The sequence below is a fragment of the Ornithorhynchus anatinus genome, chromosome X5, assembly GCF_004115215.2.
Source record: "Ornithorhynchus anatinus isolate Pmale09 chromosome X5, mOrnAna1.pri.v4, whole genome shotgun sequence".
In the NCBI taxonomy this organism is placed as follows: domain Eukaryota; kingdom Metazoa; phylum Chordata; class Mammalia; order Monotremata; family Ornithorhynchidae; genus Ornithorhynchus; species Ornithorhynchus anatinus.
In genome coordinates this window covers 28,404,626-28,421,642 of record NC_041753.1, presented here as the reverse complement: position 1 = coordinate 28,421,642, position 17,017 = coordinate 28,404,626, and the positions used below count along the sequence as shown (strand labels likewise).

At 43.8% G+C, this 17,017-nt stretch overlaps 1 protein-coding gene across 2 annotated transcripts in view; it reads right to left on the bottom strand.

Moving 5' to 3' along the window:
* Positions 1-9,688: 9,688 nt before the first annotated feature.
* The window catches only part of HSD17B4 (hydroxysteroid 17-beta dehydrogenase 4), a 100,523-nt gene continuing 93,194 nt past the window's right edge, over positions 9,689-17,017 (bottom strand). For both annotated transcript variants that reach the window (XR_005659691.1, XM_029054955.1), the window contains 2 exons: positions 11,845-11,972; positions 9,689-10,120 (listed from right to left, as the gene is read on the bottom strand). Coding sequence is in view for 1 of the 2 variants with exons in the window: in XM_029054955.1 (XP_028910788.1) it covers positions 10,031-10,120; positions 11,845-11,972 (218 nt within the window). In the remaining variant the exon portion in view is untranslated. The remainder of the gene's footprint in view (positions 10,121-11,844; positions 11,973-17,017) is intronic.

Sequence of the window (17,017 nt, the reverse complement as noted above, 5' to 3'; positions counted from 1 at the left end):
GATTGATACCTAGTACTCAAGGCAGGGCTTTCAGATCATGGAAGATTAAGCCCCTCGCTGACAGGGGACCAATCAAGTCCATTTCTCAGAAGCAAAACCAGTGACCAAAAATCAGGAAAAAAACATCTGATCAATTTCAAAACAGCAGAAATCACTCTTAGGCAAATCCAATCAACAACACATCACCAGGGCAGTATCTGATGGAATTTATCCTCCTCCATTTCACTGGAGACCTACCCCTATTATAGGGATCTTCTCTATCCAATCGGAAAGAGGAGCAGCCTGGCTCAGTGGAAAGAGCCCGTGCTTTGGAGTCAGAGGTCATAAGTTCGAATCCCAGCTCTGCCACTTGTCAGCTGTGTGACTGTGGGCAAGTCACTTAACTTCTCTGTGCCTCAGTTACCTCATCTGTAAAATGGGGATTAAGAGTGTGAGCCCCACGTGGGACATCCTGATTCCCCTGTGTCTACCCCAGCACTTAGAACAGTGCTCGGCACATAGTAAGCACTTAACAAATACCAACATTATTATTATTATTAAATGGACAGAGTCTATTACAATCCCCCAAATCAATAATTCAATCACAAATATTGAGTGCTTACTTTGTGAGGAGCACTGTACTAAGCACTTGGAATAATAATAATAATGATAATTATGGTATTTGGTAACTGCTTACTAAGCACTGGGGTAGATACAAGATAACTGGGATTGGACGCAGTACCCATCCCACACAGGGCTTACGGTCTTAATCCCCATTATACAGATGAGGGAACCGAGGCACAGAGAAGTTAAGTGACTTGCCCAAGGTCACACAGCAGACAAATGGCAGGTGCCAGGATTAGAACCCATGACCTCCTGACTGCCAGGTCCTTGCTCCATCTATCCACTAGGCCATGCTGCTTCTCAAGTTCACATTGGAATTAATAGATGTATCCCCTGCCCTTAAAGAGCTTACAATTTAGCAGGACAGACAGAAACTAAAATAAATTACAGATCAAGCAATCAATCAATGATATTTATTGAGCAGTCATTATACAAAGAGTTTTAGAAAGTACTATACAGTAGAGTTGGTAGATGTGATCCCTGCCCACAAAGAGCTTACAGGAAGCCAATAGTGTTTAAAGCAATGTACCGTTTACAGTGTACTGTACTAAGCAATGTTTAATGCAATGATGGGGTGGGGAGTGTGAGTACCCATATGCTCTGGTGATGGGCAAGTGTCAAAGTCAGAGTTGAGGGGGATATAGAGTGGCAATGTGAGAAATTAATCAGGGAAGACCTCCTGGAGGAGGTGTGATTTTAGAAGGACTTTGAAGATGGGGAAAGCAATGATCTGGGTTGTACTCACCTAACTGCTTAGTCCAGTGCTCTGCACACAGTAAGTTCTCAATAAATACCATTGACTGATCGACTGATATTCCGGAAGCCGAGTCAGGGAGAGAGTTCCAGATTAGAGGGAGGACATAAGCAAGAAATCCCCAGCCAGAGAGAAGAGGAAGAGGAGCAATGAGTGGCTGTAGAAATTCCACATAATATGGGCCAGCCTCCAGGGAGCCCTATTAGTTATCCCAGGAATGGAAAGAATCTCTGAGCCCGTTGTGGGCAGGGATTGTCTCTTTCTCTTGCTGAATTGTATTTTCCAAGCGCTTAGTACAGTGCTCTGCACACAGTAAGTGCTTAATAAATACAATTGAATGAATGAGTGAATGACTTGGACGCCTATGACTATGATTTCAGAAGAAGAGACAGGTAATATTTAGCCAATCTCCTCTGTGGATGGCGCCAGTTCAGAGTTTTCTCACTGGACAGAGAAGGATTCCATTTGATCAGATGGAGTTGATGACTAATTTGTATGATGCTGGATATGTTGATGAGCTAACATTTGGAGACTAATTCATGGATTTTCAATAATTTTTGTCCATTCCAGACTCACCCCAGATCTGCCTGAATCTATGCCAACTGATCCAAGAACTGAAGTTTGATGTGACCTCTCTCTCAACCTTCAGAAAAAGAGAACTTTTGCCACCATTTCACTCTATCAATCCAGTTGGAACCTCTGTTTCATTTTGGAAATCATCCCTTGTGTAAAAACAGCATCACACAGATGAATACAGACCATTATCTACTTTTAGCACCAGTTAAAATATAGGGCGCAAACAAGCAGAAAGACTTTTCTGACAGTATGCGCCATCTGGGTGATGGAGGTTACTCACTGATGACAACTGAATGAAAAACTCACATATGAACTCCATAGACTCCATAGGGCAAGGCTCATGGGCTTTGCTCTTCAAGCCTCCTTACACAGTCGTTCCCCAGGAAAGTGAATTCAATCACTCGAATTCTGCAATTCCCAGATATTACTGGACGCTCTCAAGTGCTTAGAACAGTGATCTGCACATAGTAAGCTCTCAATAAATACCACTGATTGACTGATTTTAGTCAGAGACATCGTCAGGGTGATAATAGACTATGAAGGTTGGTTGAGAAATCATCATCCCTGGAGATCACTAAGAAATGAAAAGTCACCATCTGTCATGTGGGACAGGAGACAGGGGGATAGACCAGATTACCTCTCAAGGATCCTTCCAGTTCAGGGAATTTACAAAATATTTTAGGATCATTTCTACTTTGTGCTAACGAGAAGTGTTTTTTAAGGGGCTTGGTTTCACTGACCTCAGTGGGGAGATACATGTTTTTCTCTTCTAAGCCATTAAGACAAATAGGAAGTCAATGGTATTCATTAGTGGCATTTGAGTGCTTACTGTGAGCAGAACACTGTAATGTGGTAGGCACTGTCCCTGCCCACAACGAGCTTACAGTCTAGAGAAAAGTCCATAGATAGATATACAATTAGCACATTATCATCACCTGGGTTAGACAGAGTGTTTTTTTCTCCTTCCCTTTCTCACTGTCCCTTCTCCCTTCTCTTTCACTTTTCATCTTTCTAAGCCCTTTGATTCTTTCTTGGTCTGTTTTTTCTTCCTCTTTCTATTTACCTGTTTCTGCATTTGTCCTTCTCTATGTATCGACCTCCTGGTTCCATCTTCTCATTTTCCTTTCTCATTCTCCTTTTGCTCCACGTTCCTCTTTGTCTTTATCCCCCTCTGGGTCCCTCCCCCTCTTTCTGTTCTTTTAACTACTTTGTTCCCCTTCCTGATTCTCTCCCCTTCTGCCTATCACTCTCCCTCTGAGCCAAGTCTGCTCCTCTTCCTTTCCTCATTTTGTTTTCCTTGCATTTCCAGCTACTCCACTCTTCTGTCCTTTCCTCCATTCTTCCTCTCTTTTCTCCTCTCTCTCACACACTGTCTCTTCTCTGTCCTCTATCTCCTTTCCCTTCTCTTTCCCTGCCTTACCCTTTTCCATTTGTTCTCTTTCAGCAATGAGTAGGTGTAGAGAGAAATCGAGGGAGTGGGGAGATAATGGGAATGGAGGGAGTGAGGGGAGGCAGATGGTGAACAGGAGAGATGGGGAAGAGGGGGAAGTGGAAAAGATGTAGTGGGGCAGAGAGAGGATAGAAGCTAAAAGGGAAACCTGAGGGGTGTGGAAGAGGAGATGGGAAAAATGGAGACTGGTGAAGGGGGAGATGGGAGGTAGAGGAGGCATCAAGTATGGGCAGAGAATGTGTCTGTTTATTGCTGTACTGTACTCTCCCAAGTGCTTAGTACAGTGCTCTGCCCACAGTAAGTGCTCAATAAACATGACTGACTGAATGAACTCTGCTAGATTCTGCCCAGACAAAGCATGTCTGGGTAATCTGCATCACCTCTGATCACTGGAGTGGAGGCTTCAAATAGTTGACTCCTTTTCAATATTTCAACAATCCATGCATTTTAATGATTTCTCTATCATTTATGATTCCGACTGAGTGAATGAGTTTTTCAAAGATCAATATTTCCTCATTGCAAGCTTAATGACTTGTGGCCACCTTCCCAGTCATGTCACCCTGATAGCCACTTATCACTGTAGATTTTTTTTCCTATTACACTTAATTGCTTACTTCCACTTAGCATTCCTCTCCCCACGCCTGGTACAGAGCTCTCTGCCCCCCAAAGTTGCCCAATATAGAGATAATAATAAAAATAGCATTTCTTTAGTGCTTACTATGTGCCAAGCACTGGGATGGATAAAAAATAATCAGACCGGACACAATTTCTGACTCCCATGGGGTTCACAGTCTAAGGGGGAGGGAGAACGGGTATCGAATCCCTATTTTACACATGAGGAAACTGAGGCACAGCAAGTAAGTGACTCACCCAAGGTCACCCAGCAGGCAAGTGGCAGAGCCAGGATTAAAAATCAGGTCCCCCAACTACCAAATCCTTCCCTCATAGCTGAGAAGCAGCATGGTGTAGTGGATAGAGCACAGGCCTGGGAATCAGGAGGTCATGGGTTTTAATCCTGAGTCTACCACTTGTCTGCTGTATGACCTTGGGCAAGTCATTTCACTTCTCTGGGCCTCAGTTCCCTCATCTGTAAAATGGGGCTTGTGAGCCCCATGTGGGAGGACTGTGTCCAACCCGATTTGTTCAAATTCAACCCAGCACTTAGTACAGTGCCTGGCACAAAGAAAGCACTTAAACACCACAGTTGTTATCATTATTAATGATCCATCCTCCACAGGCCCAAAGCAGGTTTCATGGGAACAGGATCACAGACCTTCCCCTGCTGTAGCTCTCCAGCTCCCCAATCATCCTCTCAGCCTTGAAGATTCATTCAATCGCATTATTGAGCACTTACTGTGTGCAAAGCACTGTATTGAACGCTTGGGAGAGTACAATATAGCAACAGACATATTCCCTGCCCACAGCGAACTCACAGTCTAGAGGAGATCATCAAAGAACACTAACCACCCATATTCCAAAGGCATAGACATCTTCCCCCTGAGAGTTTAGGAGCTTTGGATTCCAGAGGTACTGTGGACAACAGCTCTGAATGAAAAGATTCCTGGCTGGTGGAGTGAGAGAAAATAAAAACTATATGCTTTTTTTAAATGGCATTTGTTAAGTGCTTACTGTGTGACAGTACTCGGTGCTGGGGTAGACACAAGCTTATCAGGTTATCATCATCATTATGGTATTTGTTAAGTGCTTACTATGCACTAAGCACTGTTCTAAGCACCAGGATAGATACAAGCTTATCAGGTCAGACACAGTCTCTGCCCCATATGGGGCTCGCAGTCTTAATCTCCATTTTACAGATGAGGTTAACTGAGGCACAGAGAAGTGAAGTGATGTGTCCAAGGTCAAATGGTAGAAAAGTATAAGCTGGACTGTAAGCTCGTTATGGGCAGCGAATGTGACTGTTTATTGTTGTATTGTACTCTCCCAAGCGCCTAGTACAGTGCTCTGCACATAGTAAGCACTCAATAAATACAATTGAATGAATAAATGAATGAAAGTAGTGGAGTCGAAAGCAGAACCCTGGTCTTTCTGACTCCCAGGCCCGTACTCTATCCACTACGTCACGCTGCTTGCCGATTTGTATATTCCAAGCGCTTAGTACAGTGCTCTGCACATAGTAAGCGCTCAATAAATACTATTGAATGAATGAATGAATGAATGCAGGGAATACATCCGAGGAAATTAAAAACTAGGGTTTCAAAATCAGTGAGATGTAAAGATCAATCTTTAAAACATTATTTTAATAAACCACAGAACAGTTAAGAAGTGATAATGAAATGATGAAAGAATGTTAGGTAAGCTTTGATCTGTGTGCCCCTAAAATTCAACATTCCAACCACGGAATAGCAAGAATGTCCAAGGCTCATCTTGCTGAACTATGAGCATGGCTCAATTCGCCTATCCAGGCAGATCCATTTAGATATCAATCTCTCAAGTACAATAGCAGTAATAATGGAAGGAGGCTTTCATGAACTGGAAAAACAGAAAGCTTTCTCAATTATGCTCCAGTGACTTTCAAAATAGTAACAGCTGAGAATGTTTTTCCCCCAAGAGATTTTTTCTAATTTTGCTCTCATTTTGGAACTCGACTGTCTCACTCCCACCTTAATTGGTTTAGTTCATCTTGTGCTCGATGATCTGTTGTTCTGGGAATTTCTGTCCATGCCTTTAACTTCCACGAATTTCCAGGACTACTTTTCATCTCCTCTGGGAAGCAAGAGCACCTATTACTTTACTTACTGATTTGGAAGATGAGCTCATCAGAATAATAGTCATTTCACTGTCCAATCCATCCCTCTATCAGAAAACAGCCTCAAGAAGATCTAAGGGCAAAAAAAAATCTCTTCTTCATCATCATCAACAGCAGTGGCTATTGAGTACAGAGCTCTATACTGGACAGTTGAGAACGCCTGACATTCCACCTCCTCCAGGAGGTCTTTCTCAATTAATTTTTCTTCTTCTCGGGCCATACTCACTCAACTACAACCTCAGCCCTTACGTGTTAATTATGCATTTATGCACTCACGCCCGCCCATAGCCCTTTTGCACCTGTTTGACTTCCATACCAAGTTATTTAAGCATTACTCACCTACATATCCATCTGTACTTTCTCTTCCATCTGAAAATGATTTTGTGACTGCTTCCTGGCCTAATGGATTGTGCACAGGCCTGGGAGTCAGAAGGATATGGGTTCTAATCCCAGCTTTGCCACGTGTCTGCTGTGTGACCTTGGGCAAGTCACTTCACTTCTCCGTGCCTCAGTTACCTCATTTATCAAATGGGGATTAAAACTGTGAGTTCCACATGGGACAGAGACTGTGTCCAACCCAATTTGTTTGTATCTATCCCAGGGCTTAGTACAGTGCCTGGCACACAGTAAGTGCTTAACAAATATCATTATTATTATTATTAATAATAAATTGTAAGCTCCTTAAGGGCAGGGGGGGAGGTTCACATCTTCTAACTCTACTGTACTCTTCCAAGTGCTTAGTACAGTGCTCTGCTCAAAAAGACACTCAAATGGTTTTGATCAATTGATTGGGTGCAAATACATTTCAGATCCTTGCCTTCAAAGGGATTACAATCTAATTGGGAGAAAATTGATTACATATTATCAAATATTCAATGGATAAAAGAGTAAAAGCAGAGTTTTTTATGGTATTTCTCAAGTGCTAACAATGTGCCAGGCACTGTACTAAGCGCTGGGGCAGATAAAAGCTAATCAGGTTGGACATGGTCCCTATCCCACATGGGGCTTACAGTCTTAATCCCCATTTTACAGAAGAGGTAACTGAGGCACAGAGAAGTGAAGTGACTTGCCCAAGTTCACACATCGGATAAGTGGTGGAGCCGGGATTGGAACCCAGGTCCCCTAACTCACAGGCCCGCACTTTTTCCATTAGGCCACACTGCTTCTCAGGGGGACAAAGAGAAACTGAAAATCTTCTGGAAAGAATAATAATTATAATTATGGTATTTGTTAAGCACTTACTATGTGCCAAGCACTGTTCTAAGCGCTGGGGTGGATACGGGATAAGCAGGTTGTCCCACGTCGGGGTCACACTTTTAATCCCCATTTTACAGATGAGGGAACTGAGGCACAGAGAAGTTAAGTGACTTGCTTAAGGTCACACAGCAGAAAAGTGGCAGAGCCGGGATTAGAACTCACGTCCTCTGACTCCCAAGCCCATGCTCTTTCCACTAAGTCATGCTGCTTCTTGGTTTAGTTCATTAGCATGACAGGGAACAGGTCTAAGTAACGGTGAAGAGCAATGAGCGAGTCTGAAACAAGTCCATAATGAAGGAGAGTTGGCCTACGATGGAACAGGGGTTCCACCGGGGGCGGAAAAAAATGGAGGAGCCCCGATTCGGATAGCTGCCACTTACAAGCAGCGTCCCCACCAATCCTCTCTCCTTTGGTGCATGTGTGGCAGTTGTTTTTCCGTTGCTTATAGGGATCTTCTACTTCCCGACCCTCCCCTTACAACCCTCTCCTACTACTTCCGAAATAGAGGAATCTATTTTATTTTTTTATGCCGGACTGATGGGAAGCGGGGTGATTTAGGGGTGTGGGGGGAGTGTGGGAGGAACCTTGCTGAGAAGCAAACTCTGCCTCTCGAGGACGGTAGATGTGGTGAGCACAATGGCAGGACAAAAACAGAACTGGATCCATCACCAGATTGGCTGTCTGGGGAACGGTAGCCGGTGCTTTGGAGAATTGTACTTTCCCAGTGCCTAGGGAATTGAGAGGATCCATGGAGGTTACAAAAGGGATGACAAGGAGGTGGGATCCAGAGCAGGAATAAGCAACCCCCAGAGATAAAACGGGACTGAAACGGGATTGGTTCACCAGATAGACGTGGGGGAACAGGATGCACCTAATCCACATTTATTCCCCCTTCTATTGACATGAACACACTCAGACACATCAGTAGAAACTGAATGTCTACTATGTCCAGAACACTGTATGAAGCACTTGGGAGAGTACAATAGGGTAAGAAAACACGATTCCTTCCCTCGGGGAGCTTACCCACCCATATTCTCTTCTCTCCCCCCTAGATGAAGGGGGATTCAGTCCCAGGTCCAGGCCTTTTGGGGGAGCAGCAACAGACTTGGGAACTGCTGGAGGGGCTAGTTCAATGTCCAGTGCACATGGCTTTACTTTCACCAGCCACTGCAACAAAGTTCAAAATTGCTTCAGAAAAATGACTTCACACCCTGTAACTCCTCAGTGTGTAAAGACTCCATATTCAGTGCCATGCAGAATCTCCTCCTTAATCTTCCCTTAATCCACTCATCTTGGTCTCTTTTTTTTTATTGTACGAGGAATCGTTTATAATCTTTATCCAACTCTCCTTACCAGAGTCACCATAGCAGAAATATGACCGGTTCCTAGAGAACCTAAAACAGTATCTCCTTGATTTTAAAGTTCCTAACTTTCACGTTTTCAACAGTTACTTCAAATCATTTGAAATAAACTTCAACACACTGTAGCAAGCTAATTCTGATCTGCAAATCGAAGTGTGAACAACCAGTTATGACAAGACAGTGATTTTTCACTTAATGGGCACAAATACGAAGCAGCGTGACTTAATGATAAGGGAACGGGCTTGGGAGTCAGAAGACGTGGGTTCTAATCCTGTCTCCACTACTTATCAGCTGTGTGACTTTGGGCAAGTCACTTAGCTTCTCTGTGCCTCAGTTACCTCATCTGAAAAATGGGGATTAAGAGCGTGAGTCCCATGTGGGATAACTGTGAGCCCATCACTGGGCAGGGATTGACTCTATCTGTTGCCGAATTGTACATTCCAAGTTCTGCACATATAAGCACTCAATAAATACTATTGAATGAATGAATGAATAACCTGATTGCCTCATATCTACCCCAGCACTTAAAAACAGTGTTTGGCACATAGTAAGTGCTTAACAAATACCATTATTATTATTATTATTATTAATAAATGCTTTGTTGTGGGCAGGGAATATGTCTGCCAACTCTGTTATACTGTACTCTCCCAAGCGCTTAGTACAGTGCTCTGCACCCCGTAAGTACTCAATAAATAATTAATATCCCTGAAGAACCAGCAGAGATCTTCAGATACCCTTTCATTCTAGAGCACCCTTATCAAAAAGGTTCAGAGGAAAAGGGATGAACTGCTAGTCTCGCCAATCACCAAGATAACAAGGGCAGATGTGTCCCCAACCTAAGGTTCTTAAATTCACACGCAAGTGAACTAAAGTTTTAAGAGAATGGAACATGGCAAAGTTTCGAAACAAACAGAGAAAACTTCCCAACATTTAGCTAGTTTTATTTTTTTTCCGATATATAAATTTTCTTACTTGAAAACCAGCACAGAAGTAATCTGGGAAAAGATTAGTTTGGATAAACAGACTAAGAGATCAAATGCACATTTCAAATGAAAAAGAGAGTGAGGCAAAAGCATTGTTAGGCCAATTATTTGCCAAATTGATTTACGGTACCTGCAACAAAGTAAATGATAAATTAGTCAAAGCTATTACGCAATTCCCCCCCAATATTATTTCTGAGCTTTTCTATGGGATTTCACAGGAGGGGTTTGGTGAAGAGATTTTCTAAATCTTCCTCTCGCAATGGCAGACGAGAATGGATTTCAAAGCTTGGAATAAGTCTTCAGAATCATATTCAGGTTGTGGGCGATTATGAGGTTACCTTCCACCTTGATTCTCCCATTAAAGAATGCCTAGGGGAGAAAAATGAAGAAAAGAGAAAGAGAAGGCTTCATTTGGGTTCTTTTCGTTCTTTCTGAATCCTACTCTCCAGACCAACATATGGTTAAACCAGACTGCATATTCCCAAGCATAACAGATTAATGGAGAAACCAAACCACCTTCCTGGGATGTGTTTGTTACTGAATAGCTTCCACCTCTGACTAAACTGGCTGGAATGAAAACAAGCCGCTTTCAAGATTTGGCATAAGCCAAACTTCTTCCCCTAGGTTTTTAAAGACAGAGGAGGGTGGATAAAAAGGGCATTTGTTTGTGAATACTTGATGCATTGTTGATAAAATGGTTCCTCCAGGCCACTGTTAAACCTACTCCTTGAAATGTCCAGATCACAAGGTCATTGTTCTTAAACTTGTTTTCAATTTACTCCAATAAACATTTTCATGCAAATGCTCCAGAAATTACCTTTTTTAGAAGTTGTGTATGCAGGGCTGGTTTTAAATTCTGAACTCTGGAATAACTGAAACAGGAGCTTTGACCCAGAACAGTTCAGAACAAACATGCCTAAATTTCGATGTCCTTAACGAACAAGAGGCGACGGATCTCAACAACCAAATAACAGGTGGAAGAAGAGAAAGCCTAATTTTGCCCGTGTCACTGATTTACTGCGTGGTTTTGAACAAATCCCATCACGTCACTTGGCCTAATATTTCCCCACTCAAGCAAAAGGAGCAATCAATCTCCCAAGCAGAAATCAATCTGTGTGCAGAGCATTGTGCAGAGTTTGCTCCCTTCCCACACCCCTGAAACCATCCAATCGATCAATCTGTGTGCAGAGCTTTGTGCAGAATGTGCCCCTTCATGGCAATCCAGAGCTTGAGGATCTAGGCCCGATATGGTCTGGCTATACTCCAAAGAGGAATGAATCCAGGGTGCTGAAAGACGAGGCCTGCCCAGGGCTGGCTTTATGGGTGATAAGACTGCCCAGCCGTGGTTCAAAATGGTGGCAGGCACAGTCAGGGGCGTGTCCTCCGCTGGGACACCATGATGCCTCCTAAAAGGGCATAGGGCAATCGAGAGAATGTTGAAAATGATGAGCTGCATAAAGTTGGGGAGGATAGCTCGTGGCCCATTTCTCCTACTCTATCAGACGGAAGAAGAGAACTCAGCATTTTGGTTGCATATGGCATGTTAAAGAAATGCATGAGCCCTTTTTCTAGATTCTCATCTGACTGTCAAGGATCCCTGGGCACTAACAGCACACAAGTGGCCAAGTTCTTTGAAAGCTGAAGTCAATGTTGATGGTATTTATCTAACGCTTACTTTGTACGGAGCACTGTACTAACTGCTTAGGAAAGTACGCCACAAAAGTTAACGTGATCCATGTCCACAAGACAGGGATCACATCTACAGGGCTGAACAGTCTACAAGAGGAGCTCGAGAGTTCACAGGTCTGAAAAGACCTGTAAGCCTTCTCTATAGAATCTCATAAGAGCAGAGTGAACCTTCCCAATACTGAATACTTCATCTCGGGGCCAGATGTAGGCAGGATAAACCACCCAGTAGTTGAAATCTTGGTTCTGGAAATTCTCTTGCATTTTTCCAAACTTTAGAAACAGTCTTGACCAAGACGTGCCCTTTTTTTCCTTGAGGAATGTGGAGGTCAATTTGTATCCGCTTCAAAATTCCAACTATCCCCAGGAGGGATGAAAATTAAAACTCGACACAGGGACATTTTTACCTGATGGGGATTAAGCCTTCCCACAACTATCTTCACAAAATCTTCATCTGAGAGGGTGAAGGTTGCCTGAGGAGGAACTTTTGCTGGTCCTTGGTACACTTCTCCAGAGCCATTTTTTAAGTCAATAGCTAGGGAGAGGGAAGGAAAATAGAAAATTAGTGAATGTGGCTTTGCTTCGCTCTATGAGCATAAGCAGAAATATAAACTGCTGTGCTTCTGTGACCTATTTACCCATGTCCAGATTTGGCAACTACTGTCACTTTGAAATCTCTTCACTACAAAGCCATTGCTTTGGATTTCTTTTTGCCAAAAAAGTGACTAATGAAAGTGTCTTTCATCCCTGAAAGAGGTCCACCAATACTCTTTTTTTGGAGGTGCTGCTGCTTTTTGTTATTTATTATTTAATGTATGTTATTTTATGGTATTTGGTAAGTGCTTTACTATGTTACAGGCACTGGATTAAGAGCAGAGGCAGATACAGGATGATCAGGTTGGACGCAATCCCTGTCCCACACGGGGGCACGGTCTTAATACCCCATTTTGCAGATGAGGTATCTGAGGCATAGAGAAGTGCAGTGACTTGCCCAAGGTCACACAGCACACACGTGGCAGAGCAGGGATTAGAATCCAGGTCCTCTGACTCCCGGGCCTGTTTTCTTTCCACTAGACCAGGCTGCTTCTCTTAGTCAGGTTTCAGCTAGAGCAATGGGTGCAACTAACAAGTAGGCACGTAGGTATGCAGAAAGAGCCTGGGCTTGGGAGTCAGAGGACGTGGGTTTTAATCCCCACTCAGCCACTTGTGTGCTATGTGACCTTGGGTAAGCCACTTAACTTCTCTGTGCCTCAGTTACCTCATCTGTAAAATGGGGATTAAGACTGTGATCCCCAAGTGGGACAACCTGATTACCTGTATCTGTATCCAGTGCTTAGAACAGTGCTTGGCACATAGCAAGCATTTAACAAATAGCATTATTATTCCCTCTAGACTGTAAGCCCAGTGTGGACAGGGATTGTCTCTCTCTACTGCTGAAGTGTACTTTCCAAGCACTTAGAACGGTACTCTGCACTCAGTAAGCACTCAATAAATATGACTGAATGAATGAAACTGGAAAGTGTAGACGAATTTTGCGTTGGCAAACCTATTTACATCAAAAGTGACTGCAGCTCAAAGCCATAGGATTTGTAAACTGGGACAACGGGCTATAGTGTTTTTAAAGATGACGAACACTTGAAAAGGCAGCAGATTTTCCATTTATAAGCACTGTCATTCCTGTTTCAATGTGTCAGTTGTGCTCTTGGAAATGCCTGTGTTACCAAAAAATAGTGCTGTGTCAACCACTGTTTCAATGAGTAATGGAGAATTGGGAGAAGATAGTTTGCAAACGATTGAAAGAGTACATCAACAGAGTTAGGGTTTAAATCATAGCTGAAGTGGTATGATTGAAGACCCTTTCAAACAGGATGCAGGGAAGAAGGGACACTCCACTTACAAACCTCAGTCCCCAAACCACATTCCTCCCCTCTTTCAAAGCCCTCAAAGGCATCTCCTTCTGGAGGGCTTCCCTTTCCTGCCATTTTCTCAGCCATCTTAGCGTTCCTAGTTTACCTATTTATTTCACAGGGATTTCTTTTTCCATTTGAAATAACAATATTAAGATGGATAATACCTTGGTCTCTAGACTGTCAGCTCGTTGTTGTCAGGGAATGTGTGGTTATTGTTATACTGTACTCTCCCAAGCGCTTAGTACAGTGCTCTGCACACAGTAAGCACTCAATAAATAGGACTGACTATATAGTTTTTATTCTCCAAGCATGCTCACAGTACTTATCCCATTTCTGCCCTCACAACAATCTTGTGAGGTAGGTGGAAAGGGCAGATATTACTAATTCTATCTTGCAGAAAAGGAAACTGAAGGACAGAGAGGTGAAGTGACCTGGCTGTGATCACACAGCAGCTGGCAGAGCTCACACTTGAAGCTGGGTCCCACAGCTTTTGAATTGGTGCCCTTCCACTGTCCCATGCTGATTCCCCACTTATCAATCAATCAATGGTACTTACTGAGCACTTCCGGTGTGCAGAGCACTATACTAAACACGGGGAAAAATACACAACAACAGAATTAGTAGGCACAATCCCTGCCCACAACAAGCTTACAGTCCACAGGGAGCGACAGGCAATAAAGTAGATTAGGGATAGGGGAAATAGTAGAATATAAGAATATCTGCATAAGTATTGTGGAGCTGAGGTGAGTATCCAAGTATTTAAGGTACGTGGCCAAATTCATAATTGATGCAGAGGGGAGGGCGGGGAAGAGAAATAAAGGGCTTAATCTGGGAAGGCCTCCTGAAGGAGTTGTGATCTATGGAGGGTTTTGAAGCTGAGGAGAGTAATGGGATTTAAGAGGGAAGGAGCCCCAGGCCCAAGGGAGAACGTGGATAAGGGGTCAATGGTAGGTTAGATAAATTTCGAGGTACTGTGAATAGATTGGTGTTAGAGGAGCGAAGTGTGTGAGCTGGGTTATAGTAGGAGAGCAGTGAGGTTAGATAGGAGAAGGAGAGCTGAGTGTCTTAAGCTGATCGTAAGGAGTTTCTGTTTGATGGGGAGATGAATGGACAACCACGGGAGGTTCTTGAGGAGTGAGGAGATATAGACTGAATAGTTTTTCAGAAAAATGATCTGGGCAGCAGAGTGAAGAAAGGACAGGAGAGGGGAGAGAGAGGAGGCAGCAAGGAAGCTGTTGCAGTAGTCAAGGCAGGAAGGAAATGATGAATGCTTGGCTCACCGTGATAGCAGTTCGATTGGAGAGGAAAAGGAGGATTCTAGAGATGTTGTAAAAGTAGAACTGTCAGGATTTCATAACAGGTTGAACGTGTGGATTAAATGAGAGAAGTAGCGCGGCATAGCGGATAGAGCATGGGTGTGAGAGTCAGAAAGTCATGGGTTCTAATCCCGGCTCAGTCACTTGTCTGCTGTGTCACGCTGGGCAAGTCACTTCGCTTTCTCTGGGCCTCGGTTACCTCATCTGTAAAATGGGAATTAAGACTGTGAGCCCCATGCAGGACAGGGACTGTATCCAATCTGATTTGCTTGTATCCACCCCAGTATAGTGCCTGGCACATAGTAAGTGCTTAACAAATATCGCAATTATTATTATTATTACTGATGACTAGAGGATAATGCCAAGATTATGAGCTTGTGAGACAGAGAGGATGGTGGTGCCGTCTATAGTGATACGATAGTCATGGGGAGGACAGGGTTTGAGTTGGAAGATGAAGAGTTCTGTTTTGGACATTTTTAGTCTGAGTTGATGGCAGGACATCCAAGCAGAGATGTCCTGAAGGCAGAAGGAAATGTGAGACTGCACAGAAGGAGAGACATCTGAGATGGACAGGTAGATGTGGTAATCAACTGCAAAGAGATGAGAGTTGAAGTCGTGGGGACGGAATGAGCTCTCCGAGGGAGTCGGTGTTGAAGGAGAAAAGAAGGGAATCCAGAACTGAACCTGGGTTCAGAGGGTGCGAGGCAAAGGAGGAACCTGTAAAAGAGAGTGAGAATGAGCAGCCAGAGAGATAGGAGAAGAGCCAGGAGAGGAAAGTGTCAGTGAAGCCAAGGTTGGATTATATTTCCAGGAGAAAGGGGTGGTCTACAGTGTCGAAAGAAGCTGAGAGGTCAGAGAGGGTGGAGTAGAGGCTGTTGGATCTGGCAAAAAGGAGGTCACGGATGACCTTAAAGAGGGCCATTTCTGTGGAGGGGGCAGAAACCAGATTGCAAGGGATGAAGGAAAGAATTGGAGGAGAGGAAGTGGAAGCAGTGAGTGTAGAAAACTCACTCAAGGAATTTGGGGAGGAATGGTAGGAGGAAGATGGGGCAATAGCTGGAGGGAACTGTGGAGTCAAGGGAGGGTTTTTTTTTAGGCTAGGGGAGACATGATCAGGTTTGAAAGCAACAGGAAAGAATGGTATTTGTTAAGTGCTTACTATGTGCAGAGCACTGTTCTAAACACTGGGGTAGATACAGGGTAATCCGATTGTCCCACATGGGGCTCACATTTTTTATTCCCCATTTTTACAGATGAGGTAACTGAGGCACAGAGAAGTTAAGTGACTTGCCCAAGGTCACACTGCAGACAAGTGATGGAGTTGGGATTAGAACTCACGACCTCTGACTCCCAAGCCCGGGCTCTTTCCACTAAGCCACGAATTGGAAAGTGAGCGGCTGAAGACGGCCATCAGAGAGGGAAGAAGGGAGGGAGGCAAATGCTCTGAGACAGTGAGAAGGGATGGGCTCAAGAAGCACAGCTAGGAGGGAAGAGAAAAGGCAGGAGATCTTTTGAAATACTCCTGCGAAGGATGGGAGAGTCAAAGAGGGGGTTGGGGGAGGAAGGGACTGGTGAGGAGCAGGGGAAATTTTAAGGGAGACAACCCCTAAGGCTTTCAATTGTAAATGATGAGTATGTGGCCTGGTGATTAGGGGCAACGAGTTGGTGGGGGGGGGGGGGAGGGAACAGAGGGCTTGAGGAGGCAGTTAAACATCTAAACTAGCTGTCACGGGCAAAGGGGATGAAAGTCAATAAAGATGGAGAACTATCATGGGTCGATGAAAGGGCAGAATTAAAGCAGGTTTCCGCCAACAGCACTCCGCAGCTCGTGATGACACTGCTTAACCAAAAGATGTGGATTTCAACGTACGAGGAAACTCAACATTCTACCTTAAAGCAAGAAAAAGAGGACCATGATTCGCCTATGCAGATATTGATGAAAATGCAGTCATGGAAAGAAAGGTTGATCATCCACAGGCCCTATCTGCTTTTATTAGACTCACTCCCAGAACTATCGCAGGACAGGGATTGATGTTTTGCCAGATGAACAGGGCTGGGCCATTACAGCACACTAGTAACTTCTGAAAATTTCTTTTCAGTTTTCCAATAAATAGTATGTGACTGTGCTGTGTCCTTCATGGATCACAAGAAGGGGCTTTCAGTAGAGGACGCCAATTCTGTTGACCTTGTGAAGTCAGTCTTATAATAGTGTTATAAATGACATTGGAAATCTTAGCCACAAATGTCATCTTGTCCCTCATAAATGCAACAATTCTTCAAAACAACTAGTTATGGAGTCCCATTTCCTACACCAAATACCCTGCCAAAATAATCTACTCCAAAGTACCAACTGT